This window comes from Neofelis nebulosa, chromosome 7 (genome assembly GCF_028018385.1).
Source record: "Neofelis nebulosa isolate mNeoNeb1 chromosome 7, mNeoNeb1.pri, whole genome shotgun sequence".
NCBI classification, from domain to species: Eukaryota; Metazoa; Chordata; class Mammalia; order Carnivora; family Felidae; genus Neofelis; species Neofelis nebulosa.
In genome coordinates, this window is record NC_080788.1 from 73,630,792 (window position 1) to 73,647,250 (window position 16,459).

At 41.1% G+C, this 16,459-nt stretch overlaps 2 gene segments (V, D, J or C); both read left to right on the forward strand.

Moving 5' to 3' along the window:
- The first annotated feature begins 9,763 nt into the window (after positions 1–9,763).
- LOC131516923 (T cell receptor alpha variable 22-like) lies at positions 9,764–11,230 on the forward strand. The segment is given in 2 exon segments: positions 9,764–9,930; positions 10,154–11,230. Coding segments are annotated over 2 exon segments (378 nt in total).
- A 4,256-nt stretch (positions 11,231–15,486) lies between these two features.
- LOC131517954 (T cell receptor alpha variable 29/delta variable 5-like) lies at positions 15,487–16,231 on the forward strand. The segment is given in 2 exon segments: positions 15,487–15,626; positions 15,801–16,231. Coding segments are annotated over 2 exon segments (483 nt in total).
- Positions 16,232–16,459: the final 228 nt, after the last annotated feature.

Below are 16,459 nucleotides of genomic sequence, written 5' to 3' on the forward strand. Positions count from 1 at the left end.
AGGAGGAATTGGAGGGGTAGAGATGAGCTTCAGGGAATCATAAAAATAGGTTGATTGAAACATCGTCTGATTTATGTACATAATCTCAGGGTATCCGCAAGACATACCCATAAAATAAGTAGTGTAAGCCCTGCTCTACTGAATAGGAAGCTATTACATGAGTGAGTGAAGTAAATTGATGTGACCTCACTGGTAATTGGCAGTGATGCCTTACTAATCTAAATATGTCTGACTCCAGCACCAAATCATTTAGTCAGAAGTTATCCCTCCTCCACCAAAATACATATTTTTAAAGTCGGCTTTATGCCCAGCTTGAAATTGATTTTGGCTCTCAAGATAAATAAATAAACTTAAAAAAAAAAAACCGTCGTCTCTTGAGTATTGGCATTTCGAGCAATGCGCAGCTGATGTTGAGGCTCAGTAACAATCATACACTGAGAGAAATCATTGTGTTGTTTGAGCATAACTGGTTTTTATTTTCTTTTTAATGTATGATTACAAACAGATCCCTTTATAGAATGGGCACACTGAAGAAAGAAACATTTCTCCAACAACTGGCGAAAGTTGATGGTGATCCCATTTGACTTCAGAATCTGAAGAGCTAAATAGTAACTTAATTCTGTCGGCTATTGTGAATAGTGTAGCTCATGACAAAAGGGTGATATAGTACCTAAAACTCAGTAGTACGTTATGGAGCATAAGATGGCAGAGAAGGCCCAAAAACATTCACCTGGAGAGCCATCATGCTGAACCAAATCTCATTACACTTGGATGTAGTCACATGGCCAACACTGATTATCTTTACTAATGGCTATGAACAGTAGCTAAAGCAATCATGAGGCCATTTACCCAAGATTTTATGATATTTGAATACACAATACACCCACATCACAATATCTGTATACTTGAAGCACTATATTAATGCACACACACACACACACACACACACACTCACACATTGATTCAATAATTTGTTAGCCATGTATTGACATTTTTCTGCCTAGCAATTGCTAGGGCCACAAGAGTGAAAATGGTGCAATCTTTCTGTCAAGGAACTTGTAGGTGAATCCAACAGATGCAATCACAACACAACATGTTGAAGACTTTGAGAGTCATGAATCAGAGACCTAATGGCAGAGTAATGCGATAGATATCAGGAAAGTATTCTTAATTAAAGAATATCAACAGGGTTATTCATCTTAATTTGGTAAAAATAGGTTCATGTCTGGGTGCTTACCCATGCCATATGACCCAGAAAATATACCACAGTTTCATACACAAACACAACACACATATTACACCTACAAATGCAGTTTACAGACACAGTTCTGCTCAACATGCTTGCTGAGGATACCAGAAGTTATAAGATAGTATTTCCATTATCTTCTGTTATTCTGTCTCAAAATGATAAATTTTTATTTTTTTATTATTTTTTAATGATTTTTTAAATGTTATTTACTTATTTTTAGAGAGAGAGAGAGAGCACAAGCAGGGGAGAGGCAGAGAGAGAGGGAGAGAGAGGGAGAGAGAATCCTGAGCAGGCTTCCTGCCCCTCCTTGCACACAGAGCCAGACATGGGGCTCAAACTCATGAACCGAGAGACCATGACCTGAGGTGAAACTAAAGTCAGACGCTTAACCGACTGAAACACCCAGGTACGCCTCAAAATGATAAATGTTTTTAAAATTTTTTAATGCTTATTTATTTTGAGAGAGAAACAGGGGCGGGGCAGAGAGAGAGGGAGACACAGAATCCTAAACAGGCTCCAGGCTCTGAGCTGTCAGCAGAGAGCCTGACACAGAGCTGGAACTCATGAACAGTGAGATCATGACCTGAGCTAAAGTTGGATGTTTAACCGACTGAGCCATCCAGGCACCCCAAAATGATCAATTTTTAAAAGGATGTATTTTCTATTTCTGAGAAAGGTCATTAGTGTCTACTTATATCTTGGTATTTGTGCATACCAAATGAAACTAGGAGAAAGAAAAGCATTACTGAAAGTAAATCACTTTCCTATCTCTCCACAGGAGGGTACTGTCTCAAAAGGCAAAATCCTTCAAAGCAGAGTGTGAGGCTGGAGGAAGGGGAGGTTAGAGAGTGAATAATTCAATTGGCTGCCACACAGAGACCTCTGCCTTTTTACCCAGATCCAAGTGGGTGGGAAGTGTTACTCTAGTTCAAAAAAGCCTCTTTCAGGAGGGTATCTTTCAAGGGCAGCTAAAGTCAGTGACCAGGGCCATCCTGTGACAGGAAGAAAAGATGCTCCTGAAATTCTCAGTGCTGATCCTTTGGATTCAACTGGCATGTGAGTTTGAGAAGTTTCCAGTTACCTTAACTGGAAATCCAAGGGAAAATTAAAAGAAAAAAGGGAGAGGGTGAGGGAAGGAGCAGGTGGGGAAGAGGGAAGAAAAGTCATGTCAGGCTGGGAAAGAGTCCCCAGTTCCGTTCCCCAGTGCCCACTGCTTTGGTTTTCAACAGGGCAGAGCACCCAGCAACTGGAGCAGAGTCCTCGCTTTCTAAGCATCCAGGAGGGAGAAAACTTTACTGCGTATTGCAACTCCACAAGCACGTTTACCAGCTTTCAGTGGTACAGACAGAAGCCTGGGGAAGGTCCAGTCCATTTGATGACATTATCTAGGAGAGGAGAAATAAAGAAGCAGAAGAGTCTAGTAGCTCAGTTTGGTGAGGCAAGAAAAGACAGCTCCCTGTTCATCATTGCCGCCCAGGCTGAAGATGCTGCCATCTACACCTGTGCAGGGCCACAGTGCTCCCATGGCACCTGATGCATGTACCCAAGCCCTACTGCAGGCTCTGTCATGCTGCTGCTGAGTCCCCCACCCCCCTACCGGCCCTTCCTCCTACATTTCCTGACATGAACAGTGGTAACAATCTCAGGCTCTCATGGAACCATCTCCACTACCTTTCCAGATATTTCCCACATACACTAAAGAACAAGATTCCTCTGTCGTGGGATCACCTTCTAGAAATGCATCTCACTATCTGAACCAGTAAAAATATGGGTCTACAGCTCCCTGGGGTGGGCAGTGGGGAGAAAAGAAGGGAGTCGATAGAGAAGAAAAATGAATATAATGGTCAGGGTGCATCGTAGTTGCAATGAGTCATTCTGTTTTCCTAAAGACCACAGCCAGGGGGCGCCTGGGTGGCGCAGTCGGTTAAGCGTCCGACTTCAGCCAGGTCACGATCTCGCGGTCCGTGAGTTCGAGCCCCGCGTCAGGCTCTGGGCTGATGACTCGGAGCCTGGAGCCTGTTTCCGATTCTGTGTCTCCCTCTCTCTCTGCCCCTCCCCCGTTCATGCTCTGTCTCTCTCTGTCCCAAAAATAAATAAAAAACGTTGAAAAAAAAATTAAAAAAAAAAAAAAAAAAAAAAAGACCACAGCCAGGAATGGTTAGTCCAAGGGGACAGAAATGAATGATTTTGCAGCTTTATTCTAGTAGAGTTGATGAAACTGGAGTGAAAGTCAGAAGTATAGTAAAAAAAAAAATAATTAGAAGAAAGTTGGTACTTTTTTTGGCAGAAAAAAAATGCCTACTGTGTACTTCAGTAATATCCCAACTGTGATTCCAAAGCAATCTCTCCATTTGGTGGTTCTGAACTACTTACACATTAGCTACAATTGCCTGTATTTACACAGGATTTGCTTGGTGATTATTAGACTTTGAGTGGTAGATATCAATAACTTCAAGTTTTCAAGGCTGAAGAAGATAGGATTTTTTTGGTTTCCAAAAGAAATTTTATTTGAGTGTAGTTCACACAATGTTACATTACTTTCAGGTGCACAACATAGTGTTTCTACAAGTTTATACATTATGCTGTGCTCATGGCAAGTATAACCACCATCTATTACTATGCAATGCCATTAAAATATCATTGACCATATTCTCTATGCTATGCCTTTTATTCCCATAAAATATGCTATGCCATACTCATCCCATAAGTAGAGGCTTGTACCTCCCACCTCTTTTCCCCCAGTTTGCCTCCCCCATTTCCTCCCCTCTGGAAACCACCAGTTTATTCCGAAGAAGCTAGTTGACAGTTCCCTCCACCTGGTAAGTCTTCCACTGGCCTACTTTTATACTTGACAAATTCCTACTGGTCTTTAAAGCAAGATGAGGGGCACCTAGGTGGCTCAGGCAGTTAAGTGCCCGACTCTTGATTTCAGCTTGGGTCATGATCTCACAGTTCGTGGGTTTCAGCCCCACAACAGGTTCTGCACTGACAGAGTGGAGACTGCTTGGGATTCTCTCTCTCTCTCTCTCTCTCTCTCTCTCTCTCTCTCTCTCTCTCTGTCCCTCCCCCACCCTTGTTCTTTCTCTCTCTCTCTCTCTCTCTCTCTCTCTCTCTCCCAAAAAAAAACAAACTTAAAAAAAAAAAAAGCAAGATGATATGCAAAGCACATGGGTTTTGGAGTCACAAACATCAAATTGCAAATCTTGTGTGCAATTTTCTAGCTCTGTATCCTTAAGCAATTATTTATCTTCATCTAAGCTTCCTTGTTAACACATGTTAATAAGAACACCCAGGGGGGCCTGGGTGGCTCAGTCAGTTGAGAGTCTGACTCTTGATTCTGGCTCAGATCATGATCTCATGGTCTGTGGGATCGAGCCCCATGTCAGGTAGAGCTTGCCCCTCCCCCCACCCCGCACTCTCTCTCAGAATAAATAAATACACTTGAAAAAAAGAGAAAAAAAAGAACTCCTATTGTGCTGAGTTATTATGAATTAAATGAGATAAAATATACAAAATTATATGAAGTCCCATGTGCAACATATGTACTCAACAAATACCCTGTAATGATATGATTATTAAGGAAATGTTATCTAAGGAAATGTTATCGCTACTGTGAAGTTTGTACTGACTTCTCAAGAAGGAAAGATATCATCTCTGCCTAATATTCTGGATCCCCACCTTAGTGGTCAGGAAAGCAGACATGGCAAGTTGCCAACCTAATCCACATTCTCTTCTGCCTCCTTACTTACAGAACTGTTGATAACCCATTTGGGCAACTATCTCCCCACCTTAAAAAACAAAAAACAAAAAACAAAAAAACCCGTGCTACATTTCACATCCTTTTTTACAACGAAGGGTTGCATATAGCACAGTTCTGACCAATGAGACATAATCAGAAAACTGCTAGGAGTTCCTATAATGTTTTTGCTCTCCTGGTACAGGACTACATTTTCCAGTCCCCTTCCCCAACTCTTCTTCAGGCAACACAGAAGTTGTAACTTATCATCAAGGAAAGCCCAGGCCTGGGTCTCCTCCCCAATCCCACATTCATCTTTTAGAGGCCAAGTCAAGTCCCTTCTTCAGATTTATTTGTATATGAAAACTCTTTAAAAAAATTTTTTTAATGTTTATTTACTTTTGAAAGAGACAGAGACAGAGCATGAGCAGGGCAAGGGCAGAGAGAGGGAGACACAGAATCCTGAAGCAGGCTCCAGGCTCTGAACTGTCAGCACAGAGCTGGACGTGGGGCTTAAACTCGTGAACCACAAGATCATGGCCTGAGCCAAAGTCAGATGCCCAACCCACTGAGCCACTCAGGCACCCCTGTGCATGAAAACTCTTCACAAACCATGATTTGATTGAATTTTTTGTTACCTGCGGCTAAACACAACCCTAACCGTAGTAGGATTGACATAAAATGACGTGATTTTCAGAGTTCTTGGGTAAGTGAGGAAAAAAGATTTGAAGCAAGTGCTGTGTTTATACAAGGAAGGCACCTGCATTCATACTGATTATACGTACTTCTTAAAGTATTAATGTTCACATAATTTTTATTAAGAATGAAACCTTCATCTTCCATGCCAAGAGGCCTCATTTAAAAATTTCCATCAATTTCTTATACTCGTGGGAGACTGGAATTCACTTTCTCATCCAAAGTCTTTTCACTATAGACAATATCCATTTCCATGCGAATAACTAATAACTGCAGTTTTATATTTTCTCACTCTTAGATTCCAAAGGCCATTTTGCTGTTGCTTTTAATTCCATACTGTTCCAGTAACCTATTCCAAAGGCTTTCCCTGAAAGTTTTATCATAGGGAACTCCTTCATTTTGAAGATCGTACATAGAAATTAAAGCCAAAAAAATAAATTCTAGGGGCGCCTGGGTGGCTCGGTCGGTTAAGCGTCCGACTTCGGCTCAGGTCATGATCTCACGGTCCATGAGTTCGAGCCCCACGTCGGGCTTTGTGCTGACAGCTCAGAGCCTGGAACCTGTTTCAGATTCTGTGTCTCCCTCTCTCTCTGCCCCTCCCCTGTTCATGCTCTGTCTCTCTCTGTCTCAAAAATAAATAAACGTTAAAAAAATTTAAAAAAAATTCTAATTCTCTGTGGTATAAAGAGGGAAGGGCACTCTCCCAGTCCCTTTTATTAGAGTACTTTAGAAAACTTGTAATTATGAATCTTTTCTCTGTCCCTTTGAGGTGTGTAAATCTTTTAAAAAGCTGACCAAGCCTCTTGCCAGTTTTACAACCCAGGGATGTTTCTCTCAAGCAGGTGGAAGCCAGCTCATTGAGATGTAATCATGAGGAAGGATGACATTCCTGCCTCCCAGTTTCTGTGGGAGGAGATGAGCCCAAACTCCACAGACGCCTTGCTCTAAGTTGCAAACTCACCTTCTGTCCTAAAGATATGAGAAGTTTCTCTTTCAGATAAAGGCAATTAGCAAACATAGGGTGGCTACCCCAATTCCCAGGTAAATTGAGGGCAAATTATGACAAAGGACGCTGTAAAGTTCTCTTACCTGAGGACTAATTTCTGTTCATGTTGAGAAAACACTTGTAATGGGTTGTATCTGCCCGGCTGGCTATATAAAGGGGTAAAATTTTTGCCTGTGTTTTAAGTATTTTTTAATTTTTTTAATGTTTATTTATTTTTGAGACAGAGACCGAACATGAGCAGGGGAGGGGCAGAGAGAGGGAGAGAGAGAGAGGGAGACAGAGAATTCAAAGCGGGCTCCATCCAGGCTCTGAGCTGTCAGCCCAGAGACTGATGTGGGGACCATGACCTGAGCAGAAGTCACTTAACCCATTGAGCCACGGAGGCACCTCTTGTCTATGTTTTGCAATCTCTTAACAAATTGCCTGTGGTGCACATTACATTCTGGCTTAATGATTCCTCAATAATAAAACTCTTTCTTTTCTCCCTTTGTGGAGAGGTGTTCTGGACTGGCAGGAGATTTTGTTTTCATTTCCCCAGAAGAGGGCCCAGTGTCTTTCCATAATCGTTGTTCTTAGACGTCTCTCTCCCTGAAAGGTGACGCGACACTGTGAAAAGAGCCATAGCCTCTCATGGCTCTGCCACTTAGTGGCTGGGTAACTCTGGGCATTTTATACTAGCTTTGTGAGCATCAATTTCCTCCTAAGTACCTTGGAAGTAAGTATGGTACTTACTTTACTGTGTCATCATGAGGATTAACCATGTTTTGTGAATTGCCTAGCATAGTGGATTAAAAATGAAAAAACTTGAAAGTAGGCACCACAGCTTGGATCAGATACACTCGAAACTTCACTTGTGTCCCGGTATATGTTCTGACAGGGAATATGGAAAGGACTTTTCCTGCTTTCAAGGAACTCCCTCTCATGGTGACTGGAGGTCCATTCACCACTTCCCACAGCCATCAGGCTGCAAGACCTGTGAGCTGAAGAATCCTCTGATGTACCACCTCCGTTCAGATCAATCATTTCTAAGAGCACTTTGGACACACTCCATGCTCCAGGAGCTTCTGAAAACATACTGTCGATGTCAAAGGTCACACTCAGAGACCCTGGGTTGGGGGCCACATTACTGCACATAATATGGTGTCAGCCCTAGGTTAGTCCACAAGGGAACGCTCTAACCTGAGAAAAGTGTTATGATTCACTTTAGGATTCATTGCTAAATGAAGAATGAAAATCTCTGAAACAGAGGGTTACGAATTTAGGCCAGGGTAGAGGAGGAGGAGCAAGAGAATATGTGGGCCAGAGAATTGTTAATAATGTGCACAATTCTGCTTTCTCATCACCCATTTTCTTTTCTTTTCTTTTCTTTTCTTTGCTTTGCTTTGCTTTGCTTTGCTTCCTATCTCCAAAAGCCAAAATAAAGTTGGAGATTAAAATAAAACAATTTGTGGGGTAGCTGGGTGGCTCAATCGGTTGGGTGTCCAACTTCGGCTCAGGTCATGATCTCATGGTTTGTGAGTTTGAGCCCCATATTGTGCTCTGTGCTGACAGCTCAGAGCCTGGAGCCTGGAGCCTGCTTCAGATTCTGTGCCTTCCTCTCTCTCTACCCCTCCCCCACTTATGCTCTCTCTCTCTCTCTCTCAAAAATAAATAAACATTAACAAATTTTTAATTAAAAATAAAATAGAACAATTTGTTTCATATTTCTGTAACTTTAGAGTTTCATGAATCCATATTTTTTAGTATCAGGGACCAATATGAGCTTTCACTTATTTGTCTAGAAATTGTTGTTCTTCTCTAAACCATGCTCTTACCTCCTATAAGATCAGAAACTCAAAGATAAGAAAAATAAAAGCAAAGAAAGAGGCGAAGAAAGAAGAGGGGGAGTACATATGGGCAGAAGCAGGTGGAGAAAGAAAGAAAAAAGGGTAAAAGAAAATGGCAGAGGGTTGTTTGAACTGAAAATCATTACATGAGTTTCTCAACAGCAGCTTTGGGGCCAGAATCTGGGGAGAGGGGCTTTCCTGTGCATCGTAGGTATTTAATAGCATGTTTGGCTTCTACTCAATAGATGCCAGTAGCAGCCCCTCCCTTCCCTAGTGTGACAATCAAAAATGTCTCCAGGCATTGCTAAATATCCCCTGGGGAGCAAAAGTCCTGATTAAAAACTAATGATCTATATGTTAACTTGATAAAGTAGAAACTTTCAGAAGATAGATAGATAGATAGATAGATAGGAAGGAAGGAAGGATAGATATTTCAGGTATTATTTATACTTGCCTAAAAGTTTTTACTCTATCAATTTAACATATAGACTATTTAATATTCACTTCCTCAGTCTTTTTCATGTATAGATAGTAGATAGATAGATAGTAGATATAGATATCTATAGATATAGACACACACATATATAGATATATATAGATATAGATACATCCTGTATTTTTTATATACAAAAAAAACTGAGGAAGCAAATATTTTTCTGTCTACTATTATGATTCATATATCTTGAACTGTTATCATATCATTTGTCTTTGATAAATTCAACAAATAAGATACAAGGAATGTAAAGAATGGAAATAGGTTATATATTTGTATTATTTACAAATATACTAATAGCATATGGAATGTGTATACAACTTACATATAACAAGTAATTCACAACTGAGAAGTTTCTCAGTCTGATCTTGTCTCAGGTTTTAGCTTCGCCAGTATCTCTTACTTATAACATATAAACTATTTCTCTGTTCCCCCTCTAAGCTAACATCTCCCCATTTTTCACATAAATTATTCTACTCAGAGTTTAAATACTCAGAGTTTAAAGAAAAAAATATTCTTAAATGCTAAAAGACAACTCCTCCATTATCCCCAACACACACGAGCGCGCGGGCGCGCACACACACATGAGCGCGCGGGCGCGCACACACACACACACACGCGCGCGCTCACACACACATGCACCGGCTCATGCAAGCACCCTACAGTGTAGAGGTGGACTAAGCCACAAGTAGGGGGAGCTTACCACTACAAAGCCGAGTGAAGGTGCTTAGGGGCCACCACTGCCAGATCTATATCATGAAGCTGATGGGTTACAGCAACAAAGTTAGCCCCAAATTCAAAGTATGATGCATATCAGTATTTAAAGGGACTTGCCATTAAGGTGTGTCCATACTGCTAAGGAGTCAAGAACCATGCAGACACAAATGAGAGTCTTGCTGGGCCTCCTGTGGCTACAGACTTGCTGTGAGTTGAGAACATCCCAAAGGGAACCTGAAGAAATTTCACAACTGAGTGGGGAGATGCAAGGGAGGAAAGGAGAGGTGGAGGAAGAGAGAGAACACAAGTCTCTTGGGCTGTGTCCTCTACTATGAGGATGGAAACTAGAGAAAAATTTCCTGTACTCAGAAACAGCTACGGTCATTTTGCAGTGACCCTCCACTGTGTCTATTTTTCTCTTTCTCAACAGGGGTAAGAGTCCAGATGAATGTGGAGCAGAGTCCTGGGGTCCTGAACCTCCAAGAGGGGAGAAATACCTCTATGATGTGCAATTATTCTAGCATCATAACCACTGTGCAGTGGTTCCAACAAAATCCTGAAGGACGCCTCGTATCCTTGTCATACATCACTTCTGGAATGCAGCGAAAAGGAAGACTAATATTCACGCTCAACTTCCAGGAACGTAATAGCCACCTGTATATCACAGACTTGCAGCCTGGGGACTCAGGCACTTATTTCTGCACTGTGGAGGCACAGTGCTCTGCAGACACCTGTGGCCTGTACATGAAGCCATAGCTGGAGACTAACCCAACCCACAGAGCGGGGGGCAGGGGCCCAATATGATCAGAATTGTGTGTCCATTGCCTTGCCTCTCCTGGTTCATGCAGAAAGCATTTCTAAATGAGCTACAACTTGACACTACAGTGCAGGCATGTACGTGGCTCATCCTGAGATCTCCATGGGGCTAGTGTTACTAGGTAAATACTGTAGATTGATCAACTCTCTCATATCTGCTTCTGTCTTTCTGGGCAGAATGAGCAGTCAACTCAACGTGGAGCAGAGCCTCCCTCCTTCATCTCTACAAGCAAGAAAATACCAATCTCACCTATATCTCCTGGGCGTCTTTCTAACTTACATTGGTACATACAGAACCCTGAAAAAAGCTCCATGATCATTTTTCTAATACACTCAAATGGGGAATAAAAAGAGGAGAAAAAAACCAAAGGGCCACTAGTAGTATGAAGGATGGGCAGAGCTTTCTGCATCTCGGCCCAGAGACTCAGGCACCTGCTTCCATGCTGTGGAGGCACAGAGCTTTCTAGGCACCTAAGGCCTGAATCGAGACATGTGGCCACAGCCACCAAACCCAGCAACACGGGAGAGATGTTTGTGTGCTTTCCCTCACTTCTAACATGGTGTTGAGAAGTGCACACTTGATCAGTCGAAGTGGATCAAACATTTGATTCCACTTTCAAAAAACTTGGAAATGCTGATGAATATTCAATCTAGTAACCATCTCTGTCCTAAAATAAACCATTCCTAACACGCTAACCCCTAAACCAGGGAATCAGTAAATTAGCAATCCACTCGTGACTTCTAATCACGAGTATGCTGCATCATCTTGAGCAAGGGAGTCACACTTTTTCTACCTCGGAATCCTCCTGTAGGTGAGGAGAGTATTTTCCATTGCTGTTACTCGTATTTTCATACATTCAATCATTCAACAAATATATATTGAATACCTGTGAGATCCTGGATAGGGGGCTTTGAATAAATGAAGAGCTCCTTCCCTCGTTGAATGTACAGTTTAGTGGGGAGCTCATTTTTGTTATCATAAAGTCCCTGCAAACTAAAGAGAAGAACTAAATTCGGAGAGAAAAAGAGATTATGAAAACAGTCAGTTAGAGACAGCTTTCTGGAGCATTTGACGTCCCAGCCTGAAACCTTATAGATTAATAGGAGTTCATCAGGCTGAAGGACAGAAGAGGGTGGAGGAAAAGTGTTCTGGGTCAAGGAAAAGTGAGCACAAGGGCACATGCTTGTGTGTGTGTGTGTGTGTGTGTGTGTGTGTGTGTGTGTGTGTGTGTGTGAAGCAAGGCATATCATGGCAAATTTAAGTCCTAAAATATAATTAGTGATCAAAACAAGTGATAAAACACAGTGCATGGGTGACTCTCATGCTATGAGAGTCTTAAAATGAATAAGATCCTTGAAATTCATTGTCTGTATATTACAATACAGTAAGATGAAGGATATGGGGACCACTTAGCATGCCTACATACTCACAGAGCATGGGCAGGGATAGATAACTGCATTGAGGACCAATAAAAAGAATGGTGAAACTAATTAGTGATAAGAAATATTACTTTTCTAGAGACCTTGATTCCTTTTTAAATGCAGAAAACATTTCTAAATAAGCTGCACAAGGTATGATAAACATGATACATAAACATGATACATTTTGACTGTTGAATAAAACCGACAATTGCCTTTAAAAGAGGAAATATGTGAGCGTGTTATCTTAAGAGAAAAGAATTTTCTGGCTCTTGCGGTATACCTGATAGTGGAATTATCTTCCAACTGTAAACTACTATAAAATTGGGAAACATAGGAAAGAATTGTTTTTGAGGAGTGCAGACAGGGAATGCTTTCAGTCCTTGGGAGAAAGCAAGCCTGCCAAGTGATTCCCACATGCAGGCAACATTTCTCTCCTGGGGGTATTTTCTAAACCTCAGCATAAGGACTTGAAACCCCAGTGGAGAGCAGCAGCCTTGCTCAATGGCAAAAACAGAGATCAGAATCAGGGCTGTTAAATAACTGGCCTTTGAGGAAAACAGGTATTGGAGAGACATGAGCTTCCTATGATAGGACTGTGAAATCTGCATAGGGGGTTATCTGAGCCTACACTTCAGCTGCACATGTGCAGAGAGAGACATTGGCAAGCCTAGCAGAAAATAGCATCCGAGGGTGTAAAATCTCCGAGATTTCCAGAGCTTGTACTGTGCTGGGAAGACATTGGAGCTCTGGCCTTTCCAGAGGGAAGACATCTTGGTAAATACCTTGGACTTTGAACTGAGTCACCAGAAGGAGGACAGAAGTAAGGGCTATGGCCTAGAAAAAAAAAACTGGAAAAGAAAATCTCTGCCTTACAAAGATTAAAGTAAGCCTCAACAAAATCTAAGTGATCTGCTAGTAATTTAACAGAGTTAACATTTTTCCAAGGGAGGCAAAATAATCCAGAGTTTCTGCTCATTATGACCCACATTGTGTAGCATACAATAAACAAAGTCACTAAAAATGTAATGAAGCAGGAGCAAGGGTTACATAAGGTATAGAAGCAGCCCCAAAGATGATTCACATTTGGAGTTAACGCCAAAGGGTTTCAAAATAAATATGACTAAATTGTCCAACACTGTTTCCTGTTGCTGACTCTGTTGGCCTGACTCTGTTGACCAACCACCACCGTGTATCTGGCAATGGACCCACGGAGATGGTAGCCACACGTGGCTCTAGCTTCTCTAGATTTCTCCATCAGTTTCCCCTTCAAATCACACTTTCATAGATAGACAGGCTTGGTCCTCAGATTGATTGACTGGTTAGGGATTCTTTCTCTCTGACTACCCAACTACCCTTAGACCTTCATTTCCTCAGCTCTCTTCACAACCGTGTAAGATCAAGTTCCTGTAATTTAAGCCCCTATCCCATAGCACTCATGATAACTCTGCTGCACTGACTGTACCCTGATATTCTAGGAAGATATAAATGAATAGCATTAGAATATTCTTTGTTTTTAAGAAATGAGTGTCCAGATACCGACTGGAAGAAATAATAATCAGAAACCTAGTATGTGTGTTCGTTAGAGCCATCATAACAAAATACCACAGACTAGGTGGCTTAAACAAGAAAGATTTACTCTCTCATAGTTCTGGAGCCTAGAAATCCAAGATCAAGGTGTTAATTGGTTTGGTTTCTCCTGAGGCCTTGCCTTCCTACTGTGTACTCACATGAGTTACAAAGTAATTTGCAACAGATGTAAGACTGTCAGCTGTCAACAAGCCACAATCATCCACAGTTTGGTAAAAAAAAAAAAAAAAAAAAAAATTGCTCCAAAAAATTTAGAAAATGATAAACATGTTCCACCCTTTCTCCCAATCAAACCAATTTCCTGTGTAAGAGACAGACTATGATCCAACTCCAGTGATTCTGCATGGGGCTTGTGGCTTGTGCTTAAATATGTGCATTGTGTGTCATATGTTTTTGTTTACCAAAGTAGTGTGTGTGTTGTGTGTGTGTGTGTGTGTGTGTGTGTGTGTGTGTGTGTGTAAAAGGGGGAGGTGTGTGCATTGCAGTCCAGCAGTTCCCCTGGGCCTAGAAAAGCAGCCTTCTTAGTGTGTCAGATGTGGTTCCTCGTGAACTGTATGTCATTGTCCTTTCTGACATCAGTTTAGAAACTTCCTATTGCAAACACTTAACTCCAGCTATAATGAACCAAGTTCCCCCAGCACTCTGAGCTATAATTTGCCTGTTTTCTTTTGAAATCTGACCTTCCCCTACAAAGTCAATTTGTCAATCTTCCCTAAAATCAAACTAAAGAGCTCTGCCTTTATGAGGTCTTCCCTGACTCCACATTTCTAGCTTTCTCAGTAGAACTAACTGATAACCATTATGTTTTCCTCATTAAGCACCCTTATGTGTCATGTCGTGTTGTAAGGATGTAGTCTTTCAGTTTAGACCACCAGATATTTAAAGTTGAAGATAGTTCCATAGTCGTGTTTAAAACCTTAACCAAGCACAGTGTCAGGTACTTCAGAGAAATGAAATAAATGTTGATAAAATATATAAATACAATAGTGAATCTGAAAACATTTCTTCACTAGAAAGTTTGAATTATGAAAGTTTCAACCACATAATATGAAACACGGACAACTTACCAGATTGTCCTGAATTGGATAATTAGTGTAACTTCCCAGCATGTTAGTTTCATTATAATTCAAATAAAAATTTTAAATGTTTCTTCCCATATAAAATATGCATTGGAAATTGTTTTATTTTGTGTTCTGTGTCTTTGCTCAAACTAATTCCAAAAAATTATTTTGAGATTTACCATTGGCAGTAATGACTAGTTGCCCTACTGATTTAGCATTGAAAGCACAATAGATTCTTCTTGCCTCTTCCATTGGATTAAACTGGGAAGACATATACTAGATATAGACCAAGAGTGAAGACAAACAAACATATTGCCTTTTGACATCTCCTGGTGCCTTTCAAGTTTATGGCTTCATTCTGTCTATAAACTTTACAGGATTGTGTAATGCTTTCTCATTTGTGAACACAGAACACACCAAATGATCACATCCAAGTTCTCAGAGAGGAAATCCAGTGCAGAGGGTGATTTAATATAGGGAATAAGTTTTGTTGTGTTAATTTGTGGTTTTAAGGTAAGTGTCCAGAATTTATATCAGATTTAATTGCCTTGTGGCATTTATTCATTCAGACCAAATATGTACACCTCTGAAAACCATCTTGGAATGCAATTACATTAAAGGCTAAGCTATCAAACTCCTTGTATTCTAAATTTGTAACCATGGTAAAGATAGCACCATACCTTTGTGTTCTCCCCCAAACACCACCAATATCTTATTTTAACTTCTTTATGGGGGAGGGAGTGCAAATTGATTTTAAGGAAACATAGAAATGCATTTTCAGAATTTTTCTACATGTGGGCTAAAGGGGGCAGTGCTTCCTCTCATAAAGATAAAGAGCTAAAAACAGTACTATTCATATGTGAAATAGAAGCCTCTGTGGAAGGAAATGAAAGAAGTGCAGGAAGTTGAAGTCAGATTTATGGTTGTTTGGGCAGGAGAGAAGACAACCTGAGTCCACAGGAGAAATGGGCAAGCTCCTGGGGGTATCACTGTTGATTCTGTGGCTTCAGCCAGACTGTGAGTTCTGGGTGGGAGGTCTGAATGCAGTAGAAAACCTTCAAGAAACACCACAAGGCTGGGAGACGAGATCATTGGGAAGTTTTGCTTTATTGTGTTTTGTTTTCTAGCTCATGCTGGTTTTCTGTGGGGACTTTAAGAATATAATTTAAAATTTACTCTCTTCCCAAACAGGGGTGAATAGTCAACAGAATGCTGACCAGCAGCAAGTTAAGCAAACTCCATCCCTGAGTGTGCAAGAACGAGAGATTTCTATTCTGAACTGTGACTACAATAATATGTTTGATTACTTCATATGGTACAAAAAATACCCTGCCAAAAGTCTTGAGTTTGTGATATCAATACGTTCCATTGTGGATAAAAAGGAAGATGAAAGATTCACAGTCTACCTCAACGAAAGTTCCAAACACCTGTCTCTGCACATCGCAGCCTCACAGCCTGGAGATTCAGCCTTGTACTTCTGCGCAGCGAATGCACAGTGCTCTCCAGGCACCTGCAGCCTATACACAAAACTGCAGCTGGGTCCATGCCTCTTTGGGGGCTCATACTTGGAGGCACGTACTTGCTTCCACTTAAACAGAGCAGTAAGAGAGGGTATGCTTTAAAGTAGGTGAGTGGGATTTACTTTAAGGAAGATCAGATACATAGTAAGTCCCTCAAATGAGTTAAGGATGTTCCTTGGGTTTTAGGGTGTCAAAGAGTTTAACCATTCTCCTTTTTCACTTTCAGAGAGAGGTTGCTGGTTTAACTAAAGCATCAATCTCTGGTGATGCTTTGATCCCGCTAGACCTTGGAATGAGGATACCATTTCCCCTGTAGCTTAGGGGAAAAGA